The sequence below is a fragment of the Meriones unguiculatus genome, chromosome 19, assembly GCF_030254825.1.
Source record: "Meriones unguiculatus strain TT.TT164.6M chromosome 19, Bangor_MerUng_6.1, whole genome shotgun sequence".
NCBI lineage: Eukaryota > Metazoa > Chordata > Mammalia > Rodentia > Muridae > Meriones > Meriones unguiculatus.
In genome coordinates, this window is record NC_083366.1 from 55,335,167 (window position 1) to 55,347,500 (window position 12,334).

Sequence of the window (12,334 nt, forward strand, 5' to 3'; positions counted from 1 at the left end):
GAATTCTGTACACCATGTATTGATCCTATTTGCCCCCACCCGCTCCCCTCCACTCCCGCTTCTCCTCTCGATAATTTCTCCCAGATCCACCACTACACCATCCCCTCCAATTCTGTGTGGGACGTAGGCCCATCCACATTCTATTAGGGGTCATGCCCTTAAACAAAACTGATCCTCCCTCTCCTATAAGCCACCCATGGCAATAGCTATTCAGCTAAGGTCCAGGCTTCGGAGCTCCTTCTCACCCAGTGTGGAATGTTCAGTGGCTTGATCTTGCGCCGGTTTCGTGATGGCAATTGAGATCCTGTCCTGCTCAGAAACACTGTCTGAATTCTTCCTGAAGAAGCTAATAAATCCTTTGAGGTGAAAATAAAGGTTAGGTAAAGGTGTTTTTCCAAGTCTTTCTTCCCTGTTAGGTTATTTTCCAGCTATAAGTTCTCACTGCACCTATACCTGCCTTCAGATTTGCAATCCTCCTGCCTCCTTCTCACGAGCTTTGAGACTTACAAAGCTCTTGCCACTGCACAGCAAGTCTCGATGCCTTTAGTGTCTGAATGACTTACCATTTCACTTCTGACTTAGAATCTTATATTTGTATTTGTTTGTTTGTTTGTTTGTTTGTTTTGTTATTTTCCAGATACAGGATTTTGTTATTTTCCAGATACTCGTTTTATTGCTTCAAAATAGGTTTTTTTGTGTGTGTGTTTTGTTTTTTTGTTTTCGTTTTTGTTTTTGTTTTAGTAATTTCCCCCTGTTTTTATCACTACTTACAAACGCTGTTTCTTCTAGGTATTAACAGTGTGGTCGCAATTCTTAGAGCTTTAGATAACACTAATGTTTTGATACTTTGGGTTTGTGTTTTGTATTTTCTATAAATTACTTTTCCCATCTGGACTTGCCATGAAACTCCTGGCATATATACAGACAGTTTTGGGGTTTTGTTTTCTTAATGTTATTAAATATCACATTATAGAAATACTATGCTAAACGTTATAGAAAGAGATGTCTCGGTTTTAATTTCATGTTTCAGGGTTCTTATAAATTAGGACTTTATTAATTTTCAGTTTGAGAGTTTAAACGTTTCTTTCCAAATACTGAGAAGCACACTGGACTCAATTCCCTTTTACCTTTTCTTTTTTGTTTCTTTGTTTGGTTTGTCCCTGTGGTCTTAGTGTTCAGCTCTGAGTGGTCTAGAACTATTAATCTTTGGCCTCTACTTCCTAAGTGCTAGGTTTATAGGTCTTGATGTCAGACCTAAGCCCTTATGTGGACTAGTTAAGTGTCTACCACTTGAACCACAACAGAAAAGGCTTTTTATTTGGGAAAATGAGTGTTGGGTATTGAACTCAGTACCCCTCACATACTGATTCTCCCATCTCCTGAGTTCAAGTGTGGTTTTCAGGAAATAACTTTTATCTATGACCATACCACTCTGAACACTCACTCTCATCTGATTTTAAGAGCTAAGCAGAAGTGGCCCTGGTCAGTAGTCACAGGGGGAGGGGGGAACACCTCTCTCTTACTCATGTGTAAGAGTCTCAATGGTTGCCACAGATGCCCTTACATGAGCACACACACACTCAAGATGTAAGAATGAGAGACACAATAGGCTTATCTGATAGTGAGGCTCTGGCTTTTGCTCCTCCATAGAGCAGGAGGATGCCTTCCTAGAACTGACCGTCTCCGCTGTGGCTGGAATAGCAGCTAACACGGAGGACGTTTTGAAATGGTCCATGAGTCCTATCAGACTCAGTCTACCCTTGTTCACCGAGATGAACACAGACCAGTCCAGTCAATCCACAATACTCTTTACACAGGATTTGATGTTTCCGTTTTAAGGTTGTCTAACTTTATGATTATCTAGGATTTAAAAAAATATATTGTTCTTTTGTTTTGAGACAGGATTTCACAATGTATCCCAGGATGTCCATGAACTCATTATGATGCCTACACACTCAAGTTTTCAATCCTCCTGCCTCAGGCCACCAGGGTGCTGGCATTACAGGTGTGCGTCATCATACAATACCTGCTTATTTTACAATAGAAGCATTAATTTTATTTTTTTCAATGTTTCTGAAACCTACTCCTGGAAGTAACTCACTTCTCAAATGTCATTTCATCCTGTTCCTCAGACAAAGTCCTCCTCCTGAGGAACGTTTTATCTTTCCACATGCTTGGGGCTAGTCATCAAAGCCTCACACAGGAAGATCTGTGTTATCCCTGGTCTGGTCATGAGAGACCAAAGAGCTGGAAATTCTTGTATCTCTACTCTGGCCTTTGAGTGGAGACTTGAAGTTCACTAAGTCAATACTGCTCTAGAGTTGATGCTGCCCTAGCTACAAGTCCCAGAACATGCCAGAAGCAGCAAGAGTCACCTGTTTCTTCTCTCATGTAGTACTGCATCCAGAGTCAATACAATCAATGTTCTTTGCCTGATGTCTCACTTGACCCTTTCTGATGGTGGAGTAGTAATGCCTCCACCTTCACTGCTTTCCCTGCAAAGTGTTACTGTGAAGCCCCCCCTTTTTTTTCTTTCTTGTTTTTTTTTGTTTTTGTTTTTGTTTTTTGTTTTTTTCTCTTAAAGGTAAAGAGAAAAATCTAACATGGGCCTGACCCAGTTTCAGCCTGTACCCTGGGAGCCAAGTTTCCATAAGAAGTCCTGCCTTCCTGCCTCACCCTCCTCAGCATTACATAGGATCTGTCTTCTGTGAGCAAGCACTGTGACCTATGGAAGTGTTTTTGCTGACAAGCCTTCCCTGGACTTTAAAATCTAAGTTATTATCCCAACACAAATAGTTTACATAAAGCGGATGTAAATAGTCAGCAGACAAGTTTAAGGAAAGAGAGACACATACAGGGTTTTTAACTAGTTGAGGTTATTGTACTTTGCTTTGCTTTGCTTTTTAAGGAAAACTTTAAAATTCTTAATCTTTAAGAAAACCATCTCCTGTTCACCCTGGGGAAGAAGACCACATAGCTGGTTATCAGTCGGGTACATATCTCTGCTGAGCCCATGCAGCCTAAATGGGTGCAGGTTTCTGTTTGTGGAAACCAAAGTCAACAGCACAACCAGGAAAATATGAAAGTTTGTACTTGTTTTGGAAGGTTTCCTTATAAGGATGTTTAGGGAATTTTACTTCTTAATAATGCAATCTTTAAAATAACGTAAACGATATTAATTGTGAGGTCATTAATGTACATAAACTTTAAATAGTCACTTCATAAATTATTTTCAAAAACGTTGAAAAAAATTCTCGAAGTGCTGTGAGTGGAGCATTCGGTTTTTGGCTCATGCAGGAGTCATGTTCAACAGTTTCCTGAGACCAACATTTGGCAAGACTCACAGCAGGCTCTTAGTGGATCTGGTTGCAAAACATTTGAAGTGTTTAATCAGGTGACTTGTTTGAGGAAGAATTGCTAAGATCCCTACTGCCAGGCAAACACTGCTGTCTGTCACGGCTGAATGACAGGTGAGGTTGCTATAAATCTGAGAGAACTGGGCGTCACCACCACCTGCAACCCAATTCTGAAAACTTCCTTACTAAAATCAGACCATGGAAAATTAGGACCCAAATCGCCACCACGAACCTTTATAACAGTTTGGATGGGGAACTTTCAGGTGTCTGACACATATGTGGAAATTTATAATATGCTTTATGTTTCAATGATACAATTTTCTTCCGTTTGGGAATGTCGAATTGACATTATTTTTTTTACAAGTACCAAACACTGGAGCTTATGGACAATGGTTTTGTTCAGTGTCCTCCACAGGCTCATGCTTGGGGTGCTTGTTTCCAAACTGATGGTGATATTATCGGGCCCTGTGGATTCTTTAGGAGATAGGATCTAGGTCTCTCAGAATTATAACACTTGGGTTGAGCCTTTGACGGTCATACCCCTGGTTCCTATTGTATTCTCTGTCTCATGGTCTGTTATGATGTGAACACCCTTCCCTCACACATTAGAACTCTGCTCCAGTATGGGTTTTTTTGTTTGTTTGTTTAATGCCATGATGGATTAGAAAACCTTCCGAAACTGTTAGTTAACACAGAGCTTTTCTCTACGGTGTTTCTGTTGGACGCCGTGGTCCACAGTGATGAAAATGTACCCAACTCACAATATCTACTCTAAATAGATAACAAGTTAAGTATGAAGCACATTATGTTTTGCACTCAACTGATCTTGTCTACTTGTTCAGAAAAAGTGTTCATTGTGGTCCCGCTCGGGGTTGAAAGACAACATTTTAACAAAACATTCAAAATTGAAATTTTTATACTAAAACATACCCTCTAAACCAAACTAGAACTAAGTTTTACATTTCACTGGGAAGAGTAAGCCACTACTACTGGGCAGAGTAGCTTGTCTCCTGTGCTAAGTCCCAAGCAGGTTTGTGATTTGAGATCCACCAGTGAATCCACCAGGCTAGACAGTGAAATCCCGTCCAATAAAAAAATAAATAGAAATAAAAAGAAATTTTATGTTTTCTCCTTATGTACATAAAATCTCTATAGTTCCCCCGAAGAATCCCATTATGACCCCAGCAAAGGCCTTTCAGCAAGTGACGTGGTCCTCGCTATGCACTGAGGTAAAGTCCGTGGAACACTCTGGATGATCAGTTATGAACAGCGACGTGGGCTCAGCAGACAGCAGCTGGAGAGACGATGAAGGGTCCACTGTTGCCGAGGTTGTCAGTTTCTCCAAGCTGATGTGACTAAGGGTCATAGAGCAGATAAAAACCACGCGTTTCCCCATAGGTTTGGATCCAGAAGGCAAAAAACACGGTGTCAGTAAATGTTGGTTCCCTCTAAGGGTGACCAGTGTCTGCTCCATCTGCTCCTGTTAGTTTACCAGCCATGTTTGGCATCCCTCGGCATGTCTGTCTTCAGTTCCCTGTTCAAATAGCACCTTCCTGTGTGTATCCCCACACTTCTTTTCTGTTTGGTCACCAAGTCCTATTAGACTAAAGACACACTCTGCGTCAGCATAATACACTCAATCTAATGCTGTCTTCAGCGATGCTCAAAGGACACCCCATTCTGAAGTGGTACCCTACGTGTCTCTCAGATGTGGGCTTTAATGCAACAATGTTGTTTTGGCATAGTTCAACTTTCCATAGCACTTCATTCTCAACTCCTGTGGACATGGACAGTTTCTTTCAATGGAGTCTTAGGTTTCCCAGTGTATGCATTACACAGCTCACACACTGGGTCACTAGAGTATGTAGAGATTTAAATGGGACACCTCCATCATGGTTAACAAAGCACATTCTGGTTATCATTAATGGTTGTAGTGTAATAGTCTAGTCAATAAGTGAACTTCCATGTGGTTGTAAATCTTGCATACACCTGACTTTTTAACTATGGAGGAAAGCGTATGACAACTTTAGTGAGAAGAAAACTGACGGGCAAAGTGCACCATAAAAAGGAACTGCAATTGTTAATGGTTATCACCTGTTTAAAAAGCATTCTGGATAAGTCACTGCATACTTAGGTATTAGTCTAGGAGACTTAGCGATAAAGTGTAACTTATGGTATACACAGAAAACTCACTACTGCTTATGTAGGAGTATCATGACTAATAATTACAATCTTCCTATTGCATATTTTACAGAAAAACATGTGGCAGATAGCTAATACTAATAGTAAAAAAAAATAAGATCAAATAGAGCTTGGAGCTTACTTTCTCAAAGATACAGATACAGTTCTCAGATTAAAATATGTTGAATATAGTACGATATTTTGTGAATAATATCAAAAAAGGCTATTAAAATAGCAGAAGTCGGTAAAGCCTCCACGAGAAGTATCATTTGTTTTTCTTTGATAATTATCTATAACTGCATCAAAAATTATTAGCTAAAATGAAACAAATGCTCTCTGAAAAGTGAGCCCGTGTGAATACTTATTGTGAGTAAATTAAACTGAAAAACCCTTGATTAAGCAATATACACCTAATTTCACACAAAAATGCTGATTTCTCCCTGAAGAACAACTATAGGCTCCGTTACAATAGGAGGATTACTTATGAATATCAATTAACCAAAAACTGTACTTATATGAGGTCTCTGACTAGATTAAACAGCGTATACCGCCTTGTATATTTAAAAAGGAGATGAATAAACATCAGTGCTACATCTCAAACAACAACCGAGTGGGCAGCCCTAAGCTCAGTTAAGTCCAGCCTGTGAATTTTTGTCCTTACAGCAGCCTTAGTTACACTCCCTCATGGTACCAGTCTGTAGGTGGACGTTTCCCTTCTAAGATGGGTGAGAAGTTAGTATATTTCATAGTACATTTTTGCCAAGTGTGTGTACTCACACACATGTACAGGAACACACGGGTGGGTGGGTGTGGCTTTCTTGATCATTCTCCACTTTATTTACTAACGCAGCCTTCCTCACTGAACCCAGAGCTACTTCTGAGCATGGTCTAGCTAGCTCACTAGCCCTGTGGAACCCTGTGTCTACTTTCTAAGCACAGTTAGGCTGCCACACCCCCACAGGTCCCTGAGTGTCAGGAACTTTAACTCTAGTTTTAAGCTTAAATGTAAAGCACTGTAATCTACTTGGCCAACTCTCTAGCTCATTGTTATATTTTTAAAAAGAATTATTAGCTAAGAGGCATGAAATGTACAAAAGTGAAAGAAAAAGCAAGCAAGCAAGAAAGCAGCAAGGAAGGAAGGAAGGAAGGAAGGAAGGAAGGAAGGAAGGAAGGAAGGAAGGAAGGAAGGAAGAAAGAAAGAAAGAAAGAAAGAAAGAAAGAAAGAAAGAAAGAAAGAAAGAAAGAAAGAAAGAAAAAAAAGAAAGAAGGAAAGAAGGAAGGAAGAAAGAAAGATGTGGTCCAAAGCAGTAATAACCAGAGAGCATGCTTCCCAGTGTGAATACTGAAAGGGTGCAGGAATGCCTGCTTAATAACTTAATAAGCTTCCTGGACACATTTTGGCAAATGAGTTTCACCAATAGAATCCTCTGCAGGATGGATGTTAAGGGAAGTTTTCAAATAGATTTCAGAACTAAGGTGCATTATATACTCATAAGATTCCCCATATGGTACTGAGGTGGCAACAGTCAGATGGCTTTGGACAGTTTAAGTACTCTTGATGGCTTATCCCTGTCCACATCCCTAAGCCAACAGTCTTAGTTACAGTGCTCATGGTTCTGCAGTGGTCCTCTGCAACACCACACCACACTCTCTACCCTCTGCTCTCTGAAGGCTTTGTATTCCTCTTTTCTCTTTACAAAGAAAACAGTTTAACTCTGCAAGGTGCAGTCACATTTAGTAGAAATCTGGATAGTTGAAGCTATGGCTAGCCAATAGCCAACATGGAAAAAAGGATTGAGTAAATACAAGTCTACTTAAAACTGGCCTGAACTTCGTCGTGATGTGATGATGGGCGGGGAAAAAAAAGAAAAAGAAAAGAAAGGAAAAGAATGTAAGTTAGCACTACTTAGAAGATAACGATCTTTCACTAATATTAAATATACTGAGTAATTATACTACATATTTTTTGTTTTATTATATTCATGGTATCATGTTTCCATCTGTGTTCCACAAATCAAATGATAACCATCATAAATTAGCTTCTATAATTTATAAATACTATTTGTCACATGTGTGTATTATATATTTCAAACAACTGGCTCTTGGGAACAATATAATTACTTAAAAGTAGAAATATTTTAAAAAATTAAAATTTATATTTATTAGCATACGAAGTAACAGGTTCTACTGAGGCATTTTCCTTGCTTTGCCTCCCTACTCATTCCTGCCCTATCTCCCAGCTCCTACCGAGTTTGTAGATGGCCTCAGCACTCACTCCTTAGATTTCATATCACCTATATTCAAATCTCATCCCTAGCCTCCTCCTTACAGCTTCTTTTTTCTCCTTTAATTGGCAAAGTTGTGGTTAATCTTAACTGCCAACTGGATGAGATCTGCAGTCACCTTAGAGATGGTCTCCTGGGCATGGCTGTGGCATTAATGGGGTAGGAAGGAAGAACCTCTCCTTTTGTGTGACATTATTTCCTGGATGGGGATCACAGACTGCATGAAAATGAGAAAGGGAGATGAGCACAAGCATCTACTGCTCTCTTTTTTTCTGACTGTGGATGCAATGTGACCAACTACATCAAGCCCTTGTCTGGACTACAGGCTAGTACATCATGATACATTGTGAACAAAAGAAAAAAATTTCTTAAATTGCTTTTGTCAGGGTATTTTATTACAACATCAGTGAAATAACTAAGATAGTTTCCTTCCTGATCACGACCCACATATAAGAAATCTTATCTTACACAAACACATCATTCTACAGCACAGTGGTTGGGCCTTTTATGAGTTTAAATGGTTGACAAAAAATAACCACAGTCAAGGCAATCATGACTCTTTAGAAATTCCTAACAGACATAGACCAGAAATGTCAAGTAAAATTTATATAACATAAATTAAGCTTTTCAATATTTTTAATTAATCTTCAGTAGGACTAGTTTTGAAACAAACTCTCAATCCAAGAAATATTTGCTTCTAAAGATATAAGATTGCATATAGTATGCCAACAGTTGACAATGGATAGTAAAGAATTGAGTGTCATTTTATTTGAAACTTATTAAAGTACATATTTTCTAAATCACCAATGGTGGTTCATACCTGGACTTAATTCTTGAGCAGTTGATATAGGAAGAACACAGTCACTTTGAGACAAGCCTGAGCTACAGAGTGTAGATCTCCATGTGTGTATATAATTAATAGAATTGTGTTTCTGCTAAATATTTTTTATTAATTAGATCCCTACATCCAGCCAAAAGGCTCACATGAAAACTCATGGCAGTTGAAGAGCTCTCTGTGCCTTCAAGGGGAGATATCTCAGCTGATGTTTGTTAATCTTGTTTTCTGGTCATCATAAATCAGGGATCATAATGTCAGCAGCTCTTGTATTTGTCTAACTGTTCTTAACATCTTTCAAAGTGTTGTGGCACAACATTTACAGGTGATAAGAAAGTAGGATGTACAACTCCCAGGACCACAGAGAGACATTGTTTTGATCTACACACAGCTTCTTTCTTTTGCTGGACTTCAGTCCATATACTGTACCAGAGAGTTCATTTGCATCCCTTACTATCATGTCATAGGCAACTGGTGGAGTTGGGGAGATTTCTGAAAAATGGAAAGAGCACTGAGCTACTTAAGTTTAGAGCCTAGAGAAAGACATCCCATAAGGCACAGCTATGATCTACTTTCCCTCTTCTCTATGAACCAGAATGTTAGAGATGACAGCTAGAGGCATAGGAGCACTCTAAGTGGGAGGCATGGTGTTCCAGAACCCAAGGAAGAAATACACAGATGTCCCAAGGAAACAAGAGGAACTCAGCTGACCAAGAATAAAGATAAGAACTGGAAATGTTAGGGATGCAGCTGAAGAACAAGATCATGAAAGCCTAGGTGTATTTGTAAGGGTAAATAAGCTCATAGTGTAAATGAATGAACAGCTATTGAATGATAGTCAACTAAAGGCTTGGTGACAAGAGGATGATGCTAGCTATCCATTTATTTTATTGTACCATCAGCCTGGAAGCAAGTTGGAAACTGCAGTCAATAGGGCAGAGGAGAAAACAGGGGCAGAAAGAAAAGTCTGGGTTTGGTAATTACCAAAGAGGATATTAGTCGATTGAATTAAGGAAGTGACACAAGGAATAAATCAATTCATTTGGACATTTGAAAACTTCCCTGATCTTTGGTGGTTCAGAGAAAGACAGGTGATATTTAGGAAAATGCCAAGGACTTCAAATAATTAGGTGAAAGAGTCCATCACATTGAATTTTCTGAAGTTCGATATTTAATGCCTGATTGAGAAGGGAAAGAAAACAGTGGAAGGTACAGAGCAGGGAGGGAAGATCCACAAATACTTGAAGACTAAGGTATTTAGAAATGTCAATAGATTGTATATGAATTTCTGTTTGGAGTGCTCTGAAGTGATAACATATAAGAAGAAAAACAAAAATATGTCAGTAGTGAGTTTGCAGCTTTTAGAAAATGTGGAGGTCCGGGAAGATGAGACAGTGGGTGAAAGAGTTGCTGTAAAAGCAGGAGAATTTTCACTATCCACAAGCCAAGTGTGATAACTTGCATCTTAAGCCTGGATTCTAGAAAAGGGCAGCTATACTTAAGGTTTGCATGGCAGCCATTCTTGTGAAAACGGCAAGTAACAAGCTCAGTGAGAGACTTTGACTCAAAACTGAAGTGGAGAAGGGATTGAGGAGGAAGCCCTAGGTCAAGCTCTGGTATGTACATACCTTCATGTATGTGTTCCCTCCTCCCCCACATACAAGAAAGAGAAAGAAAAGAAGAAAAACAACAGAAACGAGCCAGTTTCAAGTCCCCCTCCAAAAAAAAACTGCAGATGTTTTGTCTTTAAAAATAAAATGTAATGGCTATTGAAAGAGATTTCAGGTTATTCAGATAAATCTCATCAAGTCACACAGCCACTTAAAAGCACAGTTTGGGCTGGGATCCTCTATTATAGCTGTTTGGTTTGGTTGGTGGTTTCTGATATTTCGTTATCTTAAATCAATCTCAATTTCTAATTTAAACAGGTATACGGATTCTTCAAAGCAATAATTCTATGCATCAGTTCTTCAGAACAATCTATCCCATATCCCATTCTCCTGACACTGTTGATGGGTCTTTTCAAGCAGGACTTCAGGATGCCTTGCATCCAGAGTTCCACTGAAGAAGATGAGAACTGCCCAGTCCAACAACCCCAGGAAAACACACCTTTCCTTTTGTCATTTGAAAAAAAAAAAACCATTGATGATGCTTGGGTCAAAATCACCAACAAGCCACTGTAAAATGGCATGTCAACTCAAACAAAAGAAACATTTCTCCACACATCTTACTGTGACATACAGAAGTGTTTGAAAGCTCTACTTGACATTACTCTTTACTTTCGTAAGATGGAAACAACATTTTTTTTTCTTCCTCACCTGTTAACAATGTGCTCTCTCAGGCTAGGACCTTGCATTCCAAGTTGAAGCCCAGGGCAAAATTTTTATAGCTCAATTATAAATCCCTGGGAATAGAGATTTATAATGGAAATTCTAAAAACTCGGATCTAATAGATCTACCCTACCTAGAGCCCCTCTAATGAAACAGGCCCTGTACCTTTAATTCAGATAGCTTTGCTAATAACATTAAATGATAAAAGCATATGTGCAGATAAAATATTTAAGATACGAATATTTAAGATACGAAATATTTAAGATACTTTTTCTCTGTTTGATGCAGTTAGCCTTGTCGCATTGAAAAGGAACAGAAAAGGGTAAAACATTAAAAAAAAAATCTTTGGAAATGATGGGTTATTCAGGTATGGCCTGTCATATTATACTCAAAATCTATAAAACATTTACAGCCTAGTCTTATTTTCACAGAGATTACATGACCAAATCTCAGTGCCAAAGACACATGTTAATAAGCTCACAACTTTTAATTAAGCAATATGTAAAAGTAGATTCCTATTAAGTTGTGATTTGTGGGTTAGTTTATTACAGCAGGATCCAACCAAGAGACACACACTCAGTACAAATCAAGAGCTCTGCCTTACCCAGCTTATTGTGGCTGATGTTTTATTGCCAGTTCAGAAGAACAGTTCACAGAAAGTCTTTTTTTTTTTTTCCCAAAAAGATGAGGACAGGGATCAAAACCTAATGACCCTGTGGTGTTTCTCTAATGAAGTGACTCTTCTGCACTGTTTATTTGCATAGCACATTCATTACTCATACGGTTAATTATCATACATCTGATTATCTGACCTGAGGGGTTAGAGTTGCTATTGACATAAACCCATAGAGGGCAGCCTGGCAGTTGGTCTGGTAGTTAAGGGCAAGACGAAATTTCCTGTCCTTTCACTTTACTTGGTAAAGGATGTATTAAGTAACTAATGGTCTGGGAAAAATTGGGCAAAGGAAAAGACAACAAGGCTGAGTCTTTCTTCCATAGGTAAATTCTCCAGGAGTCAAATACAAAAGGATAGGAAAGCAAGGAAGGAATGTAATTCCATGGCTGAGTATTTTCAATAAAGAGAAGATGAAAATATAATAAAACTGATATGCTTGACCCAGTAGATAATAAAATGTCTCTAAACAAAACATAAACACCCTACCTTAAGTTTTAAATGATATATAACGTAGCAAAATTATTTGAATTAATCAATCAATACCCCAATTTACTCATTGAATATTCAATAATCATTTTTGTGTTGGGAATTTTCATATACATAATTCCATATATATTCATAATACATACATTACTGTATATGTTCATAGTTGGAACAGTGTATCTCAAAT

At 38.6% G+C, this 12,334-nt stretch overlaps 1 protein-coding gene across 1 annotated transcript in view; it reads right to left on the reverse strand.

The window, feature by feature from the left end:
- Window positions 1-210: 210 nt before the first annotated feature.
- LOC110559926 (uncharacterized) overlaps window positions 211-12,334 on the reverse strand; it is a gene marked incomplete at its 5' end in the record, with an annotated part of 297,183 nt that continues 285,059 nt past the window's right edge. Inside the window, one exon of the mRNA XM_021655579.2 lies at window positions 211-356. Within this exon, the coding sequence (XP_021511254.2) occupies window positions 211-356 (146 nt within the window). The remainder of the gene's footprint in view (window positions 357-12,334) is intronic.